The sequence below is a fragment of the Acipenser ruthenus genome, chromosome 21 (genome assembly GCF_902713425.1).
Source record: "Acipenser ruthenus chromosome 21, fAciRut3.2 maternal haplotype, whole genome shotgun sequence".
Classification (NCBI taxonomy): domain Eukaryota; kingdom Metazoa; phylum Chordata; class Actinopteri; order Acipenseriformes; family Acipenseridae; genus Acipenser; species Acipenser ruthenus.
In genome coordinates, this window is record NC_081209.1 from 9,991,091 (window position 1) to 10,016,375 (window position 25,285).

General features: G+C 40.1%; 1 protein-coding gene across 3 annotated transcripts in view; it reads right to left on the minus strand.

Annotated features, from left to right (window-relative positions):
* Positions 1-10,672: 10,672 nt before the first annotated feature.
* LOC117428232 (tetratricopeptide repeat protein 28) overlaps positions 10,673-25,285 on the minus strand; it is a 445,426-nt gene continuing 430,813 nt past the window's right edge. Inside the window, exons 18-23 of one of the 3 annotated variants that reach the window (XM_058994784.1) lie at positions 22,607-22,838; positions 19,887-19,963; positions 18,500-18,523; positions 17,033-17,162; positions 13,963-14,070; positions 10,673-13,075 (exon numbers count right to left, since the gene is read on the minus strand). In XM_058994784.1, the coding sequence (XP_058850767.1) occupies positions 11,460-13,075; positions 13,963-14,070; positions 17,033-17,162; positions 18,500-18,523; positions 19,887-19,963; positions 22,607-22,838 (2,187 nt within the window). In that variant the 3' untranslated portion in view covers positions 10,673-11,459. The remainder of the gene's footprint in view (positions 13,076-13,962; positions 14,071-17,032; positions 17,163-18,499; positions 18,524-19,886; positions 19,964-22,606; positions 22,839-25,285) is intronic. The other 2 variants (XM_058994786.1, XM_058994785.1) reach the window with 2 other exon arrangements.

Genomic DNA, 25,285 nt, shown 5'->3' on the forward strand with positions numbered 1-25,285 from the left:
ATAAATTTATCCATATGAGGGAAGAACTCATTTATAGTTTGCCCCCAGGTAAAGAACAGCAATTTAGAAGGAGCACTCTGTTTCAAAGTCTGTGTTTTTTATTGTACAGTAACATTTTATTTACTTAATTTATGCTGGATACTGCATATATTGCTTTTTCTCAATTCAAGATGCAAAACATGACAACAACTAACGGAGTCCCTTTTTAACATTATTGTACAGAGTGCTACATTTATTACATATATTTTATCCTTTTAAATTTTGCTGGTACAAATATTTTAATATTCTAACAAATACTGCTTGAAATGTCCATTTTCATTCATAACAATTTCTAAATGAATGAAAAATATATCATGCAAAGTAAACCAATGCATAAATGATGTCTGAAATAAAGTATACATTCTTCTGTACAGATTTTTTTTTTAAAAACTGTAATATGGTTCGAAATATACTTTTGTTTTCTAGTTAAAAAAGCTGCTTACTCTTAATTCAAAACAGTTCTGAGATCAACCACCCACTAGGAACCAGACGAGCTTAGATGGGCTGAATGGGCTCCTCTCGTTCGAATTTGTTTTCTTATGCATGTCAAAACATCAGTGCAATCAGGATGCAGAGGGTGGTGTAGGTGCAGTTCAAACAAAACAAAAAGAGTCTCAAATGGTGTCTTTAACCCGCAGGGCCTTTTGATATTTCAGGCAAATCATTTACACAATGATGTACATTGAAATCAAAGAGACCATATCAACAGGTAAGTAAATACAAATACTAAGTGTGTATCCAGACATGGTGCGTGATGGGGTGGTGCAGTAGGGTTGGGCTGTCAGGGTGTTTTTGCTTCATGGGCTCCCACCGCTGTCTGTGCACAAGAAAATAAACAAACAGCTAACAGCTCATTACTTACCAAGAACCAAAAACAAGGGGAAGTATACTACCAGACTATTCTCTCAGTGTGTCGCCGCCTCCAGTCGCTGCAAACTACACAGCTGATCACAGTAAAGAAGTCCGGGTTCTCCACAGATTTGCCCCGCAGCAAGATGGCCAACTTCTTGTCTAACGTCCGCCCCTACGGTGACCCTTGAGCCGGTGTGTCTCCTGTTGGAGATACTTCTAGCCTTGCCTAGCACCTTCTCAGGTCAGGAGGGAGATTTGCAGCTCAGATTCATTCTCTTCCTGTCACATAACCCACCCCTTAGAATGGAGCCGCAGGCACACTCAGCTAACCGTAACATCCCCAACTGCACCCCTCCCCCGGAAACAAAAAGTATTTTGATGTTTCTTACCTACACAATGCTTCACTTGGAAGGTGGCGGGCTGGAGCACCAGGTACCACCATGTTATACAGGCATTCGTGTCCTTCATCGTGTTAAGCCATTTTAAAGGGATGTGGTCTGTAACTAGGAGGTCAAGTGAGATGTTGTTGTAAAACTCTGCAGCTGATGCATAATTCACACACCCTAGTCTCTGTAAGTCACCTTGGATAAAGGTGTAAATAAACAAAGAATAATGAACGACCTAATAACCTGTCCATCACTGAAAGGATGCCCCTGCCCCATGCAGGCCAAACGGTCCTGAAATGAAATAATCCATCTGGGGTGGAGAAAGCTGTTTTTTCTTGAGACTCCAGAGTCAGAGGAATCTACCAGTACCCTTTCGTCAGGTCTAGGGTTGAGATGAACTGTGCTTGTCCCAATTTGTCGAAGAGCTTGTCTATGCGAGACATAGGGTAAGCATCAAATTTAGAGATTACATTCACCTTTCTGAAGTCTACACATAATCGAATGGTGCCATCCTTCTTGGGCACAGGCGCAATTGTTCCCTGATCTCAATCTTAGGTGTGATAGCTGGCTCAATTCCAGGGCCGAAATCCTCCTGTGTTTGAACCGGGGAAATGAACAAGATTTCTCGTTCCCGCCACGGTTTGAGGAGGTTGATATGATAAATTTGTCTTTCATTTTGGCAACCGGGTGGTCTGATTTCATAATTTACCTTACCTATGGCCCTGATCAGTCCCTGCCATTTAGCACACAACTTAGACTCAGATGAGGGAAGCAACAACAGTACTTTGTCTCCAGGTCGGATGTTCTGAATTCTTGCATTTTTGTTGTACAGTTGCTGTTGACAATGTTGAGCCAGTTTTAAATTCTCATGGGCAAGTCGCCCCACTAATTCCAATCGGTCTCTGAGGAGTATTACATACTTGATTGCACTTTTGGAGACATTTTTAAATCTCCCCCCCCCCCTCTCTCACAAGATCAACAATACCTCAGGGCTGTCTCCCATACAGCAGCTTGAAGGGTGAAAACCCCATAGAGCTCTGCAGTGTTACTCTGTATAGCAGGTGCCCGGTTATGATGTAGTGAGGATATGTGAACAGCCGATTGCTGTCAACTTCCTTCTCCTCAATATACCAAACCTGCCCCCCAATGTGCACCAGAGTGAGGCTGTTGCTTTGTGTCCACTCCAGGTCCACATTCTGGTTCCAAAAAGATTCATTCTCTCCCTGTCACACTGACTGTCTAGAATTTAGCCATTGGCTAAACTGATTGTAAATAAACTAGAACATAAGGCCATAAGAAAAATTACAAGCGAGAGGAGGCCATTCTACCCATCTAATCTTGTCCGGACTTTGGTAGCACTTTGATCTCAGAGCTTTGTCAAGTTGGGTCTTAAAGGATCCAAGTGATTCTGCCTCAACACCATGACTAGGTAGCCATCTCTGTGTGAAGAAGAGTCTCCTTCCCTCTGTCTATCTTCATTTTCCAATTAATATAAGACCATGAAACTAAATATGAATGAGACCAATCTAAATGACCAGTTATAACATATTTGTTTCAGTTGCCACGGTACCCAGTCCTGTGTACGCTATTATTCTGGAAGGGTCTTTAGAATACTGATTGCTCAGCGTATGAATATTGAGGAGCTGCTCTTTAGTTCAAATTGCTTGCCATGTACAGTATGTAACACAGGCTAGATAAAAGAGCTAACATCTTCTAGTGATCAGACACTTCCTTTTAAAAGGATCAGGTTTCCTTTTATTTTGCTGGCAACAAACTGCTGTGAACTAGACAGTGCCATCGCTTACTAATATAAATACACTTGGGCTGATCTGTCCTACATTATGTCTATGGCAGGAAACAAAAGAGCAACCCCTGAACAACACTAAAAATGATTGCATCATATACCCTGTGTAAAAGTATGACAAACGGTATATGTAAGGTTGTAAATACAAACCTGGGAGTCCTGACAGTACTTTACCTTTTAATATTATAAGCACTAATGCGATTTTGCCATACCTCTGATTACCTGGGATTTTTCATTACGCTTGCGGTTAGTCTGTATTTGCTGTTGCTACTGTGAAACCATCTTTACCAACGGAACATACTGTGAATTAGACAACCTAAGGAGGGGAAACTGCTTTTCAAAAGAACTCACTCAAGAAATAAGGATTAACATTGCCCTCTAGTGTCTGATAAAATGTGAATTCCTGTGTTTAAAAATAAGACATTTGTGGTAAATGTATTCAGCATTTAACGTGTCCCACACTGAAATGTACAATAAAATATAATCCATTCTTGTTTGTCTATGTATTCTACCACAGTTCATCTATGAACTCTGCAAGTTCACAGTCAAGTTTCTTTATGTTCCCTCAAGTGCAGCTTTTGTGATACAGACTTCTTCATTGCAACCTGTTTGCCACTAAGTAACCAAAAGTAGTTTGTTCTCTACATGTACATCTTTAAAGAGACACTTTGTATCTACATCTTCATGACACTTTATATTACATGTTTAATATCCTGTGTGTTCTCTATATTCTCCATGCTTGTTTCTGTTCACATTAGCAGGTATACAATCTATTCCAGCAAAAGCAACATCTATAAACAGCTGAATTTCTCAGTTGGTTTAAAGGCAGTTACCACAAAGGTTGTGCAACTGTAATTATTGTCCCCTTAACAACTGTGTTTTTGTATAAAGATTTTCCATGTAATAAATCCCATTTGCACAGGTGACAGATATTGCAGTTACACACTCCTATGGTCAGTTTCTTAAATCACCTCACTCCAGAAATGCAGCTTTTTCAGATGGTTGAAAAGGGTATTGTTGGAGAAGTTACAATCTAGTTACAAATAGTTACTTCTCAGGCACAGTTTATATTTTACAGAGATATTTTCTTTTCAGTTTGGTTATGCTGCAGCTTGAAATATTCTTTGAAGGTCTACCTATTGAACCCACTCAATCCCTCCTCGGATGCCATTTTCTATCAAGAAAATAGAAACAGTACAGTCAGGTGACTTGTAAGGTTTGACTTGCACTGTTGAAGCGCTTTCTGATTTCCACGTTATGCATTAGCCATAGTCCCTTTTTAAATGTAATTTAAAGGACCTACATTGTTTTTTTCACATCAAATGTAATCTATTTCCTGTCTGACAAAGGAACCATTACTGTTACAAGTTACTGAACAATATAATCGGATTACAATGATGGATTAATGTAATGCATTACTCCCCAACATTGGAAAAGGGATATTTTTGCTGTAATAGTTAGCAAGCATGGTAATTAATGAAGCAGAAACAACACTAGATAATTACAGAGGACACAGACAGTAGGCTAGCCTATTATAGAAGTATTAAATGGTGTATCCCTCAGATCAAGAGGAGATGTTGGTCAGAGCTTCCACACACTGTTGGTTGACACAAAATAACCAAAAGTAGTCTTGTGGCTCTTTTAAAGGGAAGCAATCGTACCGTCAAGTAGCATTTCTGTCAAATACTGAAACTACACATTGTTATGCAGATGGACCTCAATGTAACTGTTTAATTGATTGGTGAATTGTCCAACCAATCAGCTCCTGTTTCCGACTATTCCAGACACATTCTTGCATGGCTGGAATAGAGGGAGATAGAGAATATTAACCATATCCCTGCCAAACTACAACAAAACCAAAATAATAAAAACAGAAACAGTAAGCCCTGTCACAAATCCTTAAAAGGTGTACTTCAATTCTCTAAATAAAAAGAAATGGGGAAGCCTGAATCCAAATCCTACAGTATAGGTCTTCAAAGTGATTTATTTTACCATTACCGACCTCACAGAGATTAGTATTTTGAGAATAAGCCAAGGTAGACCCTTCCATTTTACCTGTATGCAGACCCCTAGAGTAAAAATACTTAGCTAATAAAATAGTTTCATACAGTTCCTCTGCCATGCACATACATTCTTTATATAGGTCTGAAATGTGCAGTTTTGAAAGAAACACATGTTTTTTTCATTTTAAAACATAATATCTGATACTCTAGGTTAAAGAAATCTCTGTTTGCAAGCCATGCTTTTAGACTGTCTTGCACTTCCTGGGTCATTTCACCTTGAGGGTACAATTGCCCAGACTCCTTCACTGGCTTCTTTCCTGTCAATAACCAATCAGCTACTTCCCCTAATGACTGACATGCTTTCAGCCAGTAACATGACCCAGAAAACACTGCTGGGTTGATTGGATGGCATTGCTTGTAAACAGAGGTTCCTTTAACCTAGAGTAGTACCAGCTGTTTTAAAATTAAATACGTTTGCTCTATCATGTGTATCTTTATAAACTGCACATTGAGACCTCAGTAGTGTGCAAACGTAGTAGAACACCTTAAGATGTGTCATTTATATCCTTTATAGATCTACCTGCATGAAAACCTCTGAGTGTGAGAATTTTGGTCAGTAATCAGTGAGTGATATAGAAACAATAGGCACATGTGTGAAAATGTCAGTCCACTTTGTGCTTTAATTAGGAATCTTAAACAACATCTAAAAAATGTCTCATGCATTTTATCATTTGTGCCTATGTGTTCCTTTTTTTCTTAATATTTTTAATGAATTGCACATGTGGCCTATAAAGTCATCAATTAAATTAGACAATAACTAATTTTGCCCATTTTCAGTTAGAGTTAGAACTAATCAAAACTACAGAAGCAACGGGGTGTCTAATACATTTGCACACTGTGGTATCTATTGGAAGTTCAACATGGGAAAGATGTATGGAATTCTTTTGTTAGCACTTTATACACGACTACTCTTCTTTGGAAGAACTGATGTCTTCCACTGGAACAGCCGACTGCGGGACCCTGTCTAGTTAGTCTTGAAAATCTTAACACAGTGGTTGACAAAACAGGCTTGAACACAGGCTGCTGATTTGCTAGTTTTCAACAATACACAGAGCTGTGCATTTAAAAAATATATATATACAGTAAATAATGTGAACAGTTGGTGGTTTGTTAGTCAAACTTTCCTTTTAGTCTGCAGTTAAGTGTTTGTGCTTTTGATAGCTGTGGTAATATTGACCCTTGGGCATGCCGTGAAATCTAGTCTGGTGCATCTCCTGTTTCTGTTATCAGTTCACCTGTGTCATAGATTGTGAAAGCGCATTGACCTTGCCTGCAGTGCTCTTAACTACACCCATAAGGAGGTATAACCTGGGCTGGTTCATCTTATTCAAGCAATTGATCTATTCTAAAGAAGGAGTTACAAAAGGGCATTTCCTAAAGAAAAGGCATGCCAATGATACATAGCTGCAAACAGCTATTCATGATTCGGATTGGGGCATGTGCAATGTGTTTATTTATAAAACATTGTTTACCAGGTTAAAAGGGAGAGTTTTCCAGTGTTATATTTTCTTAATTAAAAATCAGGGTTTTTAAACTAGACTTATACTACATTAGATAAATATTTAGCAGAGTATTCTGTGGCAGGAAACATTGAAGAACATGGAATTTGTTGGAAAGTCCTAAAATACAATGTTCTACAGCACAGTGATCTGAAATTGTAACCTCCGAGACACGAGACTGATGGATTCTAGATGAAAGTTGCTTATGTTCAAAATAAACATGAGCAATTAATGCACCAGATTGAGTACATGCTTTTCAAAAATAACACGCTGCAGCATGTGTGCGTTTCAATAGCCATAGAGGGTAAAATAGCAAAAGAAATATTCTAACTTGCTCATTTTAAAGCATACATAACCTCCAGCTAAGATGATTTCGCCCCTCATTGAGGGAGGTGCAGGGTCCTTTTATGGTCATACAGAACACATATCGAAGTACCACAATGTACTGTAGTAATGAAAGGAGAGGATGAAAGCCATAATGGGGTCTATGGACAGAATAGTTAATCAGAGGAGAATTTAGATACTGCCCCTGGGCTGACTGTGAGCCAGCAAGGGACCAACCGCCCCAACATTCCTGATGTTTAAACAGTCTTTCTACATTTTTTTTTTGGATATTTTGGAATCCACAAAATGAGTGTATTAAAGTAATGGTTCGTAAGTTGAGTAAATCAGTGTTTTATTTTGTTTTATTTAAATTAAATAATTTGTTTTAAATACACCTGCTTTTAAAACCTTTTATTTGAACCCAAGGGTATACAAAAGGAGTTTGTATTTGCAAAGCTGGAAAGTGCCTTAAACACATTTTTTGAAGATGATTCTAGTTTTTTTAAACTTCAAACTTTTGGAATATAGGTTGGAGATTTGATGCCTTCCCTGGGGGGCGACCAGGTAATGTAGATTGTAAATATGCTGCCTGTCGTCTAGCAAATCTCTCTGCAAGACCCTGAAGCACATCCCTGTGGGTGGTGTCGTCTGATATTGCAAGATCCAAGCATAGGAGGATTTTAAATATCCTTTTCATTTGAAAAATAACCCTTTTTATAAATTCTTTCATGTATGCATATTTTTTGGGGGGATAATTACCTTATTTGATTTGCTCTGTTATCGAGTCATCATTTTTCTTTAAATCTGCCTTTACCAGCTTTTAAGCTGCTTTGAGCTAGTCTGGAGAACCCTAAGTTCTGGAACTAAACAGCCTTCCTCATTCCATTTACAAGGCGACCTTTCAACTGGCAGCCCCACCTACTTTCTGTCTATTTATGGAGGCTGGCAGAGTTGAATGGTCACATTGTCTCCTGATTAGAATGGAATGAGGAAAGCTGTTCAGTCCAGGCACTTCAGATTATCCAGACAAGTTAAATGCAGCTCAAAGGCATGTAAAGGCAGATTTAGATATAAATGAGACTAACTTAATATTGGAGCAACAGGACCCAGAACTACAGCCTTGCTACCCGGCCCAAGCCCGAAGGGACCCGACAATAAGTGCCAGGTTCGGGTCTGGTCGGGTCGGGTGTAGTTTGTATATTGTAGTTTGGGCTCGGGTGGGGTCGGTGTGTTATCAGTGAGTGAATTATGGCATTTTTAATTTGAAGTGAGTATTTTTTTTCTTACTCTGTGTGCAAGTGGTTCCTAAAACATCACTTCCTAAGTTTTTTGCCTGTCTAAAAATATCTTGAGTGAGTGAAGCGCTGCCGTGAGTGGCAAGGACTTCTAGTGTGCACGTCAGTTAACCAAAAATTTGTATGAAGGAGAGATTTTCTACATAAAAAATAGGGAGGCTAATGGAGTAAAAAAAAAAAACAACAACCAGTCAACAGGAGAATGTGTAGCAGTAAACTGTTATCGCAAATCAAAAAGACTAGATATGATTAATTTAGAGTGATTTTTTCAGTATTTATTTACGTTTTAAATGGAAATCGTGAATAGACTCTACACGGAAGGTATTTAGTTTCAATAGCGTATGTTTGGAATTATGATATTTGTGGAGCTGGCCGGGTTGGGTTGTGTTCGGATTTGTTTGGTCAGGTCAGGTTTGGATCGGGTTTTAAATTTAGGCCTGAGCAGATCTCTACCCAGAACCACTCAGAATGATTACACACACACACACACACACACCATAGAATTAAGGGAAATATAAAATGGCACTTCATGACATTTGAAGCTAGTACTAATAAAAAGTAAAGACCTTGGTCACTCCAACACTACATTGTTTGTGAAAAGCGTTTGATAATCATTTTCTATTTTACCATCATTTACATAATTGACTAATATAGTTTAATGAACACACCTCTCCTGCAGCTTCTATAACAATCCCTATTACAGTTTTCAAATGAAATGGGATTTTAATTAATCATCTTTTGAATGCATCCTTGCTAACTCCTAAATGCCATTCTCAATATGTAAATTATAATAACATTCCCCTTTAGGTCACCTATTGCTTCTCGCCAAGTGTTTAATTACAGTAAACCAAACTATTTATGCATGTGCTCAGTGTTTTGTTTTATTTGCTTTTTTTGCAAATTAACTAATCACAATTCAAACTTTTAAAATCACCTTGCATAATCATGTCCTCTAATCTAGATGGATGTAATAAACATTTGTTTCCAATTTATTTCATGTTTCAACATTAGAATGGAAACATCCTTCAAGTAATAATTTGTCTATATGTAGACTGCTTATGAATACTAATCAACACAATCTAGTATTTGTAAATGTTTAACTTTAAGGAGCACAAAATACTGAAAACAACACTCCTTTTTTACTATTGAGCAGACTTGTGTTCATTGAAACACTGTGAAACCTGTTCATTGTCGCTTTAATCACTATACCATAACATGAGGAAAGCCAATGAGTTGGATGAAAAGCAGACCTATCTGGTTACACTTTCTCTTCGATATCTCACTTATGGAGAGGTTGACAGCAAGATTGCGCCAGGCCAGTGCTAATACCTTAACTACATGGTCTACTGCTATCATTCTTATTAAAGACCTTCATTTAAGTTTGGGACCAACAACTCACTAGAATATATATATATATATATATATATATATATATATATATATATATATATATATATATATATATAATTTGTTTTGTATAATGGTTTATTATGATTTTTAATGTATTTTTATATTGCGCTTTATTTATGTTTTTATATATGGTATGTTTTTTTTACATATTTACATATTCAACTTTTTCTCCCCCCCCCCCCTCCATTGTAAAGATTAAAAATAAAAAATTGTTTAAAAAAAAAAAAAAAAGAAAAGCAGACCTATCAACTGGCATACAGAGAGACAGGGGGTGTCCATATACCCATTGATTCTGATACCCTTAATAACTAACGAACTTCCTGAGGTGACTCACCCTGATAACTCTGCCCTCCTAATCCTCGGGAGTGCCAGAGCCAATGCAGCCGTGCCTCTACCTGATGAGCAAGGCACCCCTTCAAACTCAAACCCTAAACATGCTTGCTAATTAGAAATATCCCGACCCCCAGAAACATGAAGAGGGGGACTGGCAGTGGATCGCTCATGTGGCAAGTATTTAAACATTTAGGCTTTGTGCACTCATGTAAAATCTTTCTTTGACACAGCAACGTTGAAGAGACCATACAACCTAGAGGAGCTCCAGGCTGTTTCTGTTTCTCTTTACAAAGTTGACTAGTCGAGCTTTAATGGTACTTTTGATGGTTAAGCTTTCAAACAGCCAGTTTTGTCAAGCGTTTGAAGGAATTAAAGTTAGGTACAGTAGTACTGAAGTGAGATTTTCAGTGTTTACTTTGAAGGGTGAAAAACACATGGTCATTTTAGAAACGTGAAGTAAATGTCTCTTTTGTAAATGTAACATACTTTTTCTTCTTTTATAAACCAGAACATTGGTTGATTAGTTTGATATGTAGTCTTAATATTGTGTCCAATTTTAGCATTATAATGTAAAATTGTACCATCCTGAACTGCTTTGATAACAGTTCCAGTGTGTATGGTAATATATAGAAACAGACCTCCATATACAAGAGGGTTTACTGTGAGCACCGGTACACAGCTAAAGTCTATCAAAAATACAGCTTCCAAAATTAATGAACACAAATATAATAGAGCAAACGAATTCAATTTTATTTAAAACATTTCTGATAAATGACTGAGAGATGTAGATGTTGTTGTTGTTTTTTTGTTTTTTTTTAGGAAAGTCAACATGTTTGCAAAAATGTGTGCTAGAAAGTCATACATAGTAATTTTAACATTTAATAACAGGAGAATCCATGCTTTTATATAGACACTTAAATCACAAGAAATCAGGCCAAGTGCCCTTTGCAATTTCAATAAAAATATGAAATCCTTTTTTTTTTTTTTTTACATGATACAGTTTTTTTTTTAATAATATAAAAAAGTGTAATACTGCTTGGGAAACACAGAATTTTAAATTACAAAAACCAAAAACAAAATAACAAAACAATAAAATAAACAGAGCCAAGTATTGTAAACTTGGTCTGCACAAACATACATGTTGTGAAGAAATACTGATCAGTATGTAGGTCTTCATATTAACATAAGTGGCTTCTGGCCACAGCATGGTCACAGATGACAAAGACCAGATTTAAAATGTGTGTATGCTGTCCGTAAGACCTGATAGGGTTAAATACCCTTTAAATACACGTGCTGAGTTCTGCTTTGCTTAAATACCAAGGTCTTTTATCAGCTTGTCCACTCTTAAATTTCCTGGTTTCAAATGTGTGAAGAAAAGTTCTATTATTAAAAGAAACATGGAAAAACTTTTGTGATCGTCCATGTACAAGAGTCTCATTGGTCCACACAGGATCTCAACATTTGGAAGATGGGAAAAACCTTCCGGGTGAGAGGAACTTGTAGCCATTTCCCGATGGGAGTCTGAGAGGCCTCCCTCCTGGACTGCTGCTTGCAGGTGCAGAGGGTGAGGGAGCGACCACCTTATTAGTTTCCGGCCTCTTGTGGCCATTTGGAGGATTCTTCTGCGGTGAGGTAAGCTCCACCTGCTGTATGGCTAGTTCTCTGAGTTCAAGGTTGTTCGTCCCTTTCTCCCTCTTGCTGTGCCTGGGAGAAAGGTTCAGCAGACTCAGAACATCTCTTTTGGAGGCGCCAATATTCCCTCGCAATGCTCTCACTGGCCCTGAGGGGTGCTGAGAAGTGTTGGTCCAAAATGTTTTGAGATTGTGAATGGCCTGCACCTTCTCGTCGAGGGCTGCCAGTTTGAGCCTGTCCAGGTCAGGAGCGTCCGCCGGACTGGAGCGTGCTGAGCCAGTGGAGGAATACGACAGATCTGGAGACGGGTTGCTTACGGAAGGGGACTGGTGACCTGAGCTGGGGGATATGTTGCTGGGTGACCTCGATATGTGGGTGCTGTATGGAGAAGTTGGATATTTCAGCTTGAACTGGGCTAAGGAGTGGGGATCAGTCGTCGGTGATGGTTGACTTGATCCGTCTTTGAGGGACGTTTCAGAGGTGGCTGGGCTGTTGTATCCTGAACTCACCTTCTGAAGGGAGGAGGTTCTCGACGGGGGTTTGGGCCTCACTGTGACCGGAGACGACTGACTTTTCAGGCTGGCGCTATGCGGCCTGCTGAAAGCACTCATTTCTGAGGACCTGAAAGCAGAGCCACCTGTGGGTGTGGAAGCACCACCAATGGGTTCACTGACACAACTTGTCTGGCTCCCACTCCTCTGAAGACACTCGACAGCAATGAGGTGGCTCTGAGTTTCTTCCAAAATTTTCTGAGCTAGCTCTTGAGGGTCCAGCTTGGTGGTTTTCTCTTCCTGGGACTTGACTGTGCTATCCGTTTCAGTGCTGGATTGGTCTGACTCCCCAGTATCTGAACTGGGCAGCTTCCCGACCTTCTGGAAGGGCGAGTTCTGACTGGGAATCAGAGTCATTTTAATGGGAGAGGTGGGAGTGCTGACACTCCCTCTGGAAGACACGGACGCGCCATAGCAAGCTCTGGCCATTTCTGACATCCTTTCATTCCCTTTCAGCAGCTTGTGGCTGGCTGGCAACGGCAAGGAGTCTGAATTGCCAGCCAAAGGTTCATTGCTGATGATGGAGAACCCTTCATACTCCTCGTCGTCTTTGTTGGCTGTAATGTTGGCGTGGGGAGAGGATCTGCTTCGTGGCACTGATGTTTTCTGAGAATAAAACATTTTACCCCGTTCATAGTCTTGCCTTCCCCTGTGGCTCATGTACTCAGAAGTGCTCTCAGCCTTGGACACAAAACTCATTGAGGAGGCGATGGAGCTCAGGCTGTAGACAGAGATAGCGTCTGAAGCCATGCTGTCAGGGCAGGTCGGTGAGAAGGGCGGATTGGGGTACCCCAGGGGCATGGGGTTGGAAACAGACTGAGCTGAGGCCAGGGACTCCAGAGACGAGGAGCTATCAAGGCTGAGGCGTTTGGGCAGCTCTGTAGAATCTAAATGAGAAGAAAGTAAGATCAGTACAGCAAACACATGTTTTTCTTTATGAAAGTAAAGTCTGGTAGTTCTACTGCTGGTTTATAAAGATGAATGCAGGGTAACTCACACACAGTCCTGGATTTCAGAGCTCAATCAAATGAGCCCTTGTCCACACTACCCAAATAATGTACCATCAACACACCTTGAAACCACGTGATTGCCATTTACTTTATTCACAATCGCATTTTCAAAATGTGACGATTGCTCCTGATGGTGCACAAATTCCTGACACCTGGTCATTTCAATACTTAAAAAGGACTGGCTTCAGAACTAGTAATACAAGTCATGTTTTCAGACTTGCCTTTGTCAATATTCAGACTATAATTTCACACACTGACATAATTTACACATTATATAATATGAGCTTTACTGAAATCCAACGGACACTTAAACCAGACGAAGAAGTTTGATGGATTTATCATCATCTGCAGAAATGACATTTTTGCGCTAGAAGAAATTCCAGCACTGACATCAGAAATCAATACAATTATTTTGCATGTTACACAGGCATGTTATTATTTATTTCTTAGCAGACGCCCTTATCCAGGGCGACTTACAATTGTTACAAGATATCACATTATACATTATTTCACATTATACAGATTTCACATTATTTTTACATACAATTACCCATTTATACAATTGTTTTTTTTTTACTGGAGCAATCTAGGTAAAGTACCTTGCTCAAGGGTACAACAGCAGTGTCCCCCACTGGGGATTGAACCCATAACCCTCCGGTCTAGAGTCCAGAGCCCTAACCACTACTCCACACTGCTGTTACACTGCCAGTGAAGCATGCATTGACGACTTAGGTGAAATTATTTTCAGTAGTTTGTTGCCTTACCGAAGAGAGCCAAGAGCGACTGCAGAGCGAAATGCATGGTCCTGCGGTTAGCTTGTTTCCCGGTTTTCAGTACAACTTCCTCCTGTCCAACCTCACACAGGTCAAAGCCTACAAAGCAGACGGGAACGTTAGTCTGAGGGTAACTGGCAGGCATTCATAGCACCGCCTCACTCTTCATTAAAACACAGCTCTGCAAGAGAAATCAGAGAAGCCACGCTATTGATCTTGTGGAATATGATACACTAGCTTTTTACCTACTGTTAAGCTGCAGCATTTCCTATAACAATTGAATTCAATTTTACATTTATAGTTCATCCTTTACATCTCAAAGCCCTAGTTGATCACATGTAAAACCTTTTAACAAATGGTACAAAATTGCTATTTTTACGGTGGGAATAAAACGCTAATTAATAACAATTACATTTTTTTCAAAAAGATGAAAGTGCAGATTTACACTCTGGGATAAGGAATCTGCACCATCAGATAAACAGGCATTCGCCAGAAAAAATGTCAGTGCTGTACAATGCTTACCTATGCTTACCATGCTTTCACTATGCATTACAATGGTAAAGATTTATAAGGGTAACTACAGTAAACCCGGGATTAATCAAAGCAATCCTGAAAGACTGGGGTGCGTCTGGGTATTTTTGGTGGTTAGCCCACTCTTCCATCACATCCTTTGGTTTTGCTGAGATTCTGACTGTCCATTTCGCCTATTAGCAGCAGCAGACAGATCTTGACACACAGGACAGGTCCCTCTTCATATTTCTCACACTTAAACAAAAGTTGACATGCACCCCAACAGCAAGATTGCAGTGAAGTCACACCACCACACGGCACCATTTCAACATCAATGCTGTCACGTGTGGCTAATTGTGGTCTCATACTGCCCCCTTTTACACAGCAAGCTGGCAGGGTACTACACTTTTCTCAGCATTGTGTTTTAAGGCACTGTTGTGAATTTCTAGTTAAATCAGATCACACTACATGACGGGCCAAATCCTTTTAAACCAAGGTAATTAATGTTCTCCTCAAAATGCAAAATGTTTTTTTTTTGTCTAAGCAAGACTATTGCAGTTTTTTAAGGGAAAAGGAAACTGACCATAGTTTGGGAATTGTACAAAATCTTTCCTGTCTCATATTTCATATTAAAAATAGCTGAACCACTAAAAATAGCTGAACCAATTCATAGGCTTTTCAGATATCCCTTAGATATTGAGATATCTGAAGTCATATACATGTGTACATAACAGTACATGTACATTTTTAAAACCACCAAAAAGGATAAAACACCAATAAAACCAGCCCCCAGATTGCACATTCATTTAGGCAGTGTATATTTGAATTTTACTGCTTTTCTTCCTGTGAAAGCCCCCCCTTTCCCTGTTCTGTCCTGAAACTCCCGATGTAATCGACTGGACAGGCCAGCTGTGCCGTATAGGTTAAACAGCAGCTGCTCGAGTCATGGAGAAGACTCAGCAGTGACTGCACCAAACGGGAGAGACTGACAAATCCAATCTCCTTCCTGTCGCTACTGATTTAGGACTTGAGAAGTTCATTTGGAACGGCCATCATTCTAATCATTTTACTGAGTACCGATTGATGCCACTTGCGTCACACAGTGTATTCTTTCAACACAAATTAAACTGGGTTCATTATCTCCAAGCACATGACAATTTGGCCCCTTTTGAGTCATTTCCTGTGCCGTTATTGGAGTGGAAGGAGGTAATTGCTGCTTTTTCTGGCTGTTTGTCATATTTTACAATCACATATATAGCTGGGTTTGGTGGCACAGCTGGCCAATTGACTAGACTTTTAAGCATGGTGGTTTGGATTCATATCTGGCCACAGGGGTTAATTTGTAAACAAAAAGGTACTGGATCTTAGAATTATAGAAGCAGAATATCATTTTTGTTTCTAGACCTAATGTACTGACCTTGGTTTACAGCAGCTCCCATATATACTTCAAGTTCTCATCTGCTTGGGTTTCGTGCCTTATTGTTTGAACAATACCAGCGGCGGCAGACTAATGTGAGGAACCGGAGCAACGATACTGTTGTTTTTAAGAACACTAGATTGCCGTTTGGGGTGTAAACATTTTTTATCCTAAAATATTCCATTACAGTACACTTTTGTCATTCAATTCACAGAACAACAACAAAAGTTTCTGGGGGGTTTTTTGTCATCATTTTATTTTATCATTTGAAAACTGTTTCATTGTTACCTGTCAGACAAAAAAGTACTGGATCTGGGACAAATGAACCCCTGGTTAGAAGTACATTTGGTGGTCTCCACTAAGCCCCAGTGGACATTAGTATACCCACATCACAAACATTAATACATTCCTGAATGTGTATTCTGTAGGATTTACTGTTGTTGTTTATGTTTATCGTTAGCCACTGTGAGAACTACCTTGGTGTTGTAATAGACTCTGTTAGCAACCAGACAGTATAGGTAGAAAGGAAACAGAATGCTTGGTTATGTAGTCAAAAGTGTAGAATACAAATCAAATGAGGTTATGATGTGGTTGTATAATGCCATAGGGAGGCTGTACTTAGAATGCTCCAATACAATCCACCCATAACTATTAAACACTCAATAATGCTGAATTTAGAAATGACAAAGAAACTTAATAAATGTAATGACAAACGCTTAAGTATATAAGACTATACGTTGTTCTCAATGCTCCAGTTTACATGGGTTTTTACAGCTATTCTTATCGTAAGAAAGCGAATGACCCTGCCTTAAAGTCACGCTGACCAAAGGATGTTCTTTTACTGTTTGACGATGTATTCGCGTGTCATGACTGTAGAGTCGATTTTCCTGTGCATGTAAACCCAGTCAATGTCTTCAATTTAAGGAAATTTAAAGACATCCAGAAAGACTTCATATTGTTTTTCCCTCAAAAGGACAACTTGAAAACTAAATGTACTATATACAAATTACCATCAGTGAAAGTTGGCCACCTTTGTTTAGCAAAAGGACAGTCTATTTATGAGAATGCCCATAGACACAGTACACCATTGGTTGATCGCCTATAAAAGCTCTATTGTAGAGAAGGCCACTGTACCTAGAGCTGCGAGAAACTCGTGACAGCCCGGCAGCCTCCAGAGCTGTACACTGATGGACACCTGGATAGGAGTGGAGGTGAAATCGTGCTCCTTGTCCCCGGCTTGCAGCTGAACCAGGACCTGATGAAGCTGGAGAAGAGAAGAGAGGGGCTGTCATTGACCTGGAACAACACACCATTCTAAATGCAGGGCTCTCCCTACAGCAAAGCATAGTGACCCACTGCCCAACAGCCCAAAACCAGCAGTGGATCATAGGCTAGTCATCTGGTATGTTTCTGTTACAGATTTCAAGTGGATCACACAGTTAAGACATATATATATATATATATATATATATATATATATATATATATATATATATATTTGTACAAGTGCAGTGAATAATTGTATCATCCCCATAACTATTAAAGACAGCTGAATTTAGAAATACTAAAAGAAACTCAGAACAAGACTTATAGTGGAAATGTTTGTTATTGAATTACCAGATCATAAAACCAAAGATTGGTAAGAAAAAAATGGTTCCATTCATAACCATTGGGTATTGAATAATATATCTTATCCAATACCACCTTCTTGTTTAGATTCCCTTTCTAAATCACTTTCTGTTTCAGTCATCACATCCTGATGACTTTTTAAAACTCATACGTTTAGATGACTTTAGTAAGGCTATCCATGGTCTTAGTAATTCCAAGAACCTGATTAAAAAGGTGTGAGGGCATTTAGTTCTCGAGCTCCTTCACTTTGGAACTCACTTCCAGGTTCTAATTTGAATTCTGAGTCAATCAATACTTGACCACTTATTAGCAAGCAGTTTAGAGCTGTTTTGTTGTTGTTATACTATAGGATGCTTGTACATGAAGAACATAAGTACATAAGAAAATTATCGAATGAGAGGAGGCCATTCAGCCCATCTAAGCTTGTCCGGTTCCTAGTAGCTGATTGATCTCACAACTTTGTGAAGTTGGGTCTTAAAGGATCCAAGTAATTCTGCCTCAACAACATGACTAGGTAACCCATTCCATACCCTCTCTGTGTGAAGAAGTTTCTCCTACCCTTTATCTAAGTCTATCTCCACTTCATTTCGAACTGCGTGTTCTAGCCTTGAGTTTCTGTCCATTACATAGTGTTTGTCAACTCCTTTTAAGATTTTAAGACATGTCCCCCTTATTTTTTCTTGGATAAATTCAGTTCTTTCAGCGTAGCAAATTCCTTTAAGCCCTGGGATCAGGCTGCTTTGTTGGACTCTCTCCAGGGTCACAATGTCCGTTTGGTACTGTGGTAACCAGAATTGGACACAGAACTCTCAGCACACTATAGAAATAAAACTGGTTTGGTATGGTACTGTATATCTAATATATTTCATACCTGTGCACATTTGCTGATTAATTGTGCTGTTAAAAGAGATACATTTGTAGCAAATTCAGTTTTAGCAAAAGGTCAATCATGTTTTAGTTAATGAAACTTACCATTCCCACCATATCTTTAACAGCCTTCAGATGGCAGGTTAGGAAAGAAAAAGAGAAGAGGCTTTAGATTCATGCGCTGGTTATTCACAGCAAGATTAGCAAATGAAAGCAACAGTGCATGCATACACTCCAAGCTCCTACACTCCGAGCTCTTACACTCCGAGCTCCTACACTCCGAGCTCTTACACTCCAAGCTCATACACTCCGAGCTCCTACACTCCTACACTCCGAGCTCCTACACTCTGAACTCTTACACTCCGAGCTCCTACACTCCGAGCTCCAACACTCCGAGCTCTTACACTCCGAGTTCCTACACTCCGAGCTCCTACACCCCGAGCTCCTACACTCCGAGCTCCAACACTCCGAGCTCCTACACTCCGAGACACTGCAAATTATTATACATATTATATCAGCTCCTGTCTATGTTCTTATCTTCTCTAAAGGGTGGATACAATAACAAATACAGCACCCCTGTTTTATGGTGAAATTCAATCATACTTTTCAGAGGTGTGGTATATATTAAATAGCATATAGGGTGACTATAAAAGCTGAAGCACCCTATACTATATTTTTTATAATATATAGTTACATTATTAAGACTAACCTTCATGTGACTACAGTTCTATCTGATATATACTACCTGATATAAAAACATTTCAGATGGCTGAATCCCATCAATATCAGGGTCTACGGTACCTATTTGATATACTGGCTTCACTGGTGTGGTGAGAGACTAGCCTTGCGACACAGACAATATACATTTAAAAATGCAGCATAGTTTATCTTTCTTGTGATTTGCCGTTTCCTCAGTTTTCAGCTGCATCGTGTTTAAGACGGTTGCTTGTGGCTGCCGGGTCTGCACCCACCCTCTGTCCAGTTACCCTACAGCAGTGTAACTGCAACCTGGACTGAATTTGCCCCTCAGTAATATACAAGTGTGGATGTATCCATGCACAGTAGAGTTTCTCTCTTAATACTGCAGTCTGACTCTACCTATGTTTAACAATAAAACTGAACACGACAGTTGAAACTGTAACTATTTCTTCTTGTATGTTTGCTAAGCTTTATTTTGACTAATTATTTTATATGCCAGTTTAAAACAAGCAGGCAGGCTGATTATCAGGGTCTTTCTTAATGGTCTTTTGATAAACACTTTCTGTAACTGAATAACACCATTCAAGTTAAAATTAGTAGCATGATTAAGATTTTTAAAGTCAGAAATACATAGTTTAAAAGGTAAGTGGTTTACAGTTTTGCAGATGGAGAGGTTTAGTCAAGCTAAAGTAAACTGAGGGTTTTTATTAAGGGAACCATACGATATATTATCAACGTGACAGTAGAAAAAGAGGGGCTTTGAAAGCAGCAGCATCTGATTCGGGGCTCTTACCCGATTGATTAGCTGTTCTCCAGTTTCTGAGGCGCTGATTAGCTTACACAGTGCCTGAAAGGCAGGGTGTGGCAAACCTGAGGAATCAGAAAAACACATTGTAAAACAGGAACTGCATACTGCTACAGCAACATCAATCAGAAAAACAGCAGTGTAAAATAGAAACACTACTGCTATAGCAACATCAATCAGAAAAACACATTGTAAAACAGGAACAGCATACTGCTACAGCAACATCAATCAGAAAAACAGCAGTGTAAAATAGGAACACTATCGCTATAGCAACATCACATATTGTCTGCAGCATCTCAAGCTGCCAGTCATTCATAACGTGTGTGTCTCAACCAAATATTCACATCTTGTATCACCTATGACGGAAGATAGATAAGAAACTAAGACATCACAGACAACCCATTTCAAAGGCTTGCTACCAAAGTCCGTAATATGTGGCTCTTGGAGCATAAATGTAAACAGATGCGTCTTTTCCAGGGCTGGAGGTTTCTGTGATTTGTCTGTTGCTTGTTTTTCCAGGGCTGGAGGTTTCTGTGATTTGTCTGTTGCTTGTTTTTCCAGGACTGGAGGTTTCTGTGATTTGTTTGTTGCTTGTTTTTCCAGGGCTGGAGGTTTCTGTGATTTGTCTGTTGCTTGTTTTTCCAGGGCTGGAGGTTTCTGTGATTTGTCTGTTCCTTGTTTTTCCAGGGCTGGAGGTTTCTGTGATTTGTATGTTGCTTGTTTTTCCAGGGCTGGAGGTTTCTGTGATTTGTCTGTTGCTTGTTTTTCCAGGGCTGGAGGTTTCTGTGATTTGTTTGTTGCTTGTTTTTCCAGGGCTGGAGGTTTCTGTGATTTGTCTGTTGCTTGTTTTTCCAGGGCTGGAGGTTTCTGTGATTTGTCTGTTCCTTGTTTTTCCAGGGCTGGAGGTTTCTGTGATTTGTCTGTTGCTTGTTTTTCCAGGGCTGGAGGTTTCTGTGATTTGTCTGTTGCTTGTTTTTTCCAGGGCTGGAGGTTTCTGTGATTTGTCTGTTGCTTGTTTTTCCAGGGCTGGAGGTTTCTGTGATTTGTCTGTTCCTTGTTTTTCCAGGGCTGGAGGTTTCTGTGATTTGTCTGTTGCTTGTTTTTCCAGGGCTGGAGGTTTCTGTGATTTGTTTGTTGCTTGTTTTTCCAGGGCTGGAGGTTTCTGTGATTTGTCTGTTGCTTGTTTTTCCAGGGCTGGAGGTTTCTGTGATTTGTCTGTTGCTTGTTTTTCCAGGGCTGGAGGTTTCTGTGATTTGTCTGTTCCTTGTTTTTCCAGGGCTGGAGGTTTCTGTGATTTGTCTGTTGCTTGTTTTTCCAGGGCTGGAGGTTTCTGTGATTTGTCTGTTGCTTGTTTTTCCAGGGCTGGAGGTTTCTGTGATTTGTCTGTTGCTTGTTTTTCCAGGGCTGGAGGTTTCTGTGATTTGTCTGTTGCTTGTTTTTCCAGGGCTGGAGGTTTCTGTGATTTGTCTGTTGCTTGTTTTTCCAGGGCTGGAGGTTTCTGTGATTTGTCTGTTGCTTGTTTTTCCAGGGCTGGAGGTTTCTGTGATTTGTCTGTTCCTTGTTTTTCCAGGGCTGGAGGTTTCTGTGATTTGTCTGTTGCTTGTTTTTCCAGGGCTGGAGGTTTCTGTGATTTGTCAGTTGCTTGCCACAACTGTTTGCAGTTGTAAACATTGTCATTTCAGGACCACACAGGATGCTTTGGGCAATGCAGCAACTGCGCTTCACTATCATGATGAAGTCATTGAGAGCCTTCTGCTTTCCAATGATTGTTTCTTAATAGTTTTTCACAGCTCTCTCCCAGCTTATACACTATAGCTCAAACATCATGTAACCACATACAAGGAGATTCTCATTTTATTTACAGTACATTCTAAAAGATAATGTAAAATATTCGAAGTCCAGAATACAAACATTATATACAAACAGTGCTATGATGAATGCACTTTTTTTTTTGTATTCTTGATTTCAGTGTTAAAATGTATAGATGCATTACCTACAGTATTAGCCAAAAAGCTGGTCATTACACCTGAAGAGTTTGGTATGGGTATGGAATATCCTAGCCATCTTGACTGATTCATTCTTGTTTAGATTCACTTTGTATATCACTTTCTGTTTAGTCATCCTGGTGACGATTTAAAACTCAAAAAGTTTAAACGCCTCAATACAGCTCTTGAACACGCCTTTCCTCCGAGTACAGCTGCTATACTTGAGTGTAACTGTTAACCTGTCCCCCTGCAAACAATCTGCCCCAAGTTGATGTAAGAAATCCATCAGTAAGAAATACCACTCAGAACAAATGTATTTCAACTGGAGGTGTAGCAGGGGAAATGTTAATGGTTACACCCTGGTGTACCAATTGTACGTAGAGAGAAGAACTACATTTGAACCTAAGAAAATGAAGAGTAGGCTAATTAGCCCATCTATCCTCCTCCAGTTCCTAGTAGCTGATTGATCTCCAAACTTTGTCAAGCTGGGTCTCAAAAAAATCAAAGTAATGCAGCATCAACAACATGACTAGGTGAAGATGCATTTGAGAGCTCTATAGAGGCCATAGGGGTCCTTTTCCAGTTAAAAAATATGACCAGGATGTGACCTGAAACAGAAAATTATATACAAATTGATTCTAAACAATTCTAAATAACCATGCAAACTGTGCTATGAGAGTGCTCCCCCTGGCTGGGGCAGGTACTGCAGGCCGGGGCAGTTACCTAGCAGGGACTGCAGGGTGGTGCTGCACTGCTGCAGGCGGTCCCCGGGGTCGGCGATGGGGAAGAAGACGGCGGCGGGCAGGCCGGTAGCTGTGGGGTCCAGGCGGAAGCCCACTGCGGTCAGGAGAGCCTGCCAGCCAGGCACCCCGCCCACCTTGTTCTCCACACTCTGTTGGGACGTGTACATGGAATTGCGCTGGCCATTCTGGATGCGCTGCAAAGACTTCTCCACCTGTGAACATCAGACAGGTAAGCAACCCACACTGCTGCAAATACCATCCACTAAACCACATGAATGTGTTTAAAGAAACACCCTTTAGCCACAGGTTTTCATTACCATTGACACAGTACTGTTTATCTATTTAGAGGTCTTGTCATTTCACTGTTAAAAAATATACATACGTGTGGTCTCATATCCTCTTCACAGGGGATTTCATCCCCACCAGAGGGTAATTCATGTCAAAACTAAAGATCATTTTAGCAATGTGCCACCTACAAAATAATATGTGTGTTCTTTTAACCCTTTAAGGACCGGGATCGTGTTAACACGATCATAGTGAAATGGGCTTCTAGGACCGCGATTGTGTAAACATGATAAAAAAGCACTTCGTTTTGACTTGATTTGGACTTTGACTTACAGGGCCACCGTACTTTGCAGTACAGGCTTGAAACACATATCATTGGATAGGGGAGGGACTGACGTTCACTTGCTGAGAGGGGCATTTAGTGTCTAAGGGGCAGAGACAGTTTACAGCAGCACGGCAGAGGCAAGAGCAGAAAAAAAAACATCACAGAAACTTGTTTAGAGCTAAAAGCGGAAAACACTGTAAATCTGATGTATTTGACTTATAATTATATTTGAACATGTATTCTGTCTCATGTGTTTTAATATATATGTTTTTACAACATTTATAAATATCAAGAAACAAGCTGATATAAGCACATACTATTTCATGAACTATAAATGTATCAGGTATGTTTTTTTTACTTATTATAATAATGGAATGAATAACTATTATTTTATTTATAAATATTTATTTTGAGAAAATAAATCGAGAGTCGTGTCCATTATTGCTTACTTTCAGGAAGTATTGTAAGGTCCCTCGGGTCATAGAATAACGTGTTGTATACATGTATCTCTAAGCAGAATACATAATAAAAAATAAGTGTTCTGAAAAAAAGGACACCATTTACAAGATGCTAATGTAAAAAAGAGATTTTTTAGATATAGGAAGAGAGTCAACTACAGCCAAACAATGCCTGGTCCTGGGGGAGCATCCCACTGAAAAATGCTTGGTCCTGAAAGGGTTAAAAACACACCCAAACCTGGTCACATTTTGATGTTGGAGCCAACCAAGTTTGATGGGAACGTATGAAAAAAAAAAATCTCCTAGCTAGGAGAAAAAAAGTCCTACGTAGGAGGGATGGGGTAAAAGCCGGAACGTGCAGGAACGGTAATTTAATGAATTCAATTGCTTTAAAAAACAGCATAGAAAGTTACACACACGTGAGGAGAATATTTTAACAATCAGAACCGATTAGTAACGCGCTGTCATTAACCCGTTCCAGGCCAGAACCCTCTTTTTATCACCAAAAACCTCCCGGAACACTGGGTTCCGAAGCTTCAAAGACGACGAAAATTATACACACAATACAACTAAGTGAGGACATCATAATACTGTAGCGTGCACGGGGGAAGGCAGCAGTAGTGCTGGTAGGTGACGTAATCACACACAGAGACATAAGCCCGATATACGCTCCCCGTACTGGAGCCGGCTCTTTTGTACAGCGGTATCGGCGCTATGCTTCAGTGCGAGAGGTCCCGGGTTCGCGCCCGCCCTCCGCCTGTGTGTGGATTTCCTCGCTCTGTGTGATGCGCCTGCCTGCGGGAACCGAGAACGCTACATTGGTGTCAGAAGTGGACGCAGGTACCCCAGCACGCACTCGTCGGACTGTAGCCTGGTTAGCAAGTCCAGGGCGGACTTGAGGCTGGCAGGGGAGAGTGTAGCGTGCACGGGGGAAGGCAGCAGTAGTGCTGGTAGGTGACGTAATCACACACAGAGACATAAGCCCGATATACGCTCCCCGTACTGGAGCCGGCTCTTTTGTACAGCGGTATCGGCGCTATGCTTCAGTGCAAGAGGTCCCGGGTTCGCGCCCGCCCTCTGCCTGTGTGTGGATTTCCTCGCCCTGTGTGATGCGCCTGCCTGCGGGAACCGAGAACGCTACAATACTATTGAAAAAACCCACCAAACCGACCTTTAACTGCCCATTCCGGGTAATAAAACAGTGTATTTATTTTGTTTGTATATGATCTCTCTCTCTCTCTCTCTCTCTCTCTCTCTCTCTCTCTCTCTCTCTCTCTCTGATTAATCTGATTAAGTTAAAGATTTGAGGTTGTTAGCACCAGGTTCTTTCATTTGGGCCAGAGGATAAGGTCTTGACCAAGTACAACACAAACACATAATAAAAATGCCAGGGATGTAAAATAGTCAAATTTATTTAAAACACAATTTCGTTTCAATTCTCATATTGCACAAACTAGTGTTATCTGTTAGTTCCCTTTCAAGTCGAAAATAACCATCAAGGTATGGGATATTGCCATCAGGCAGTAGGGATTGGCTGAGCTTTATAGCAAAGCTGCCGATAGTCCTCCGCGCGAGCTGCCATGTAAGCCCG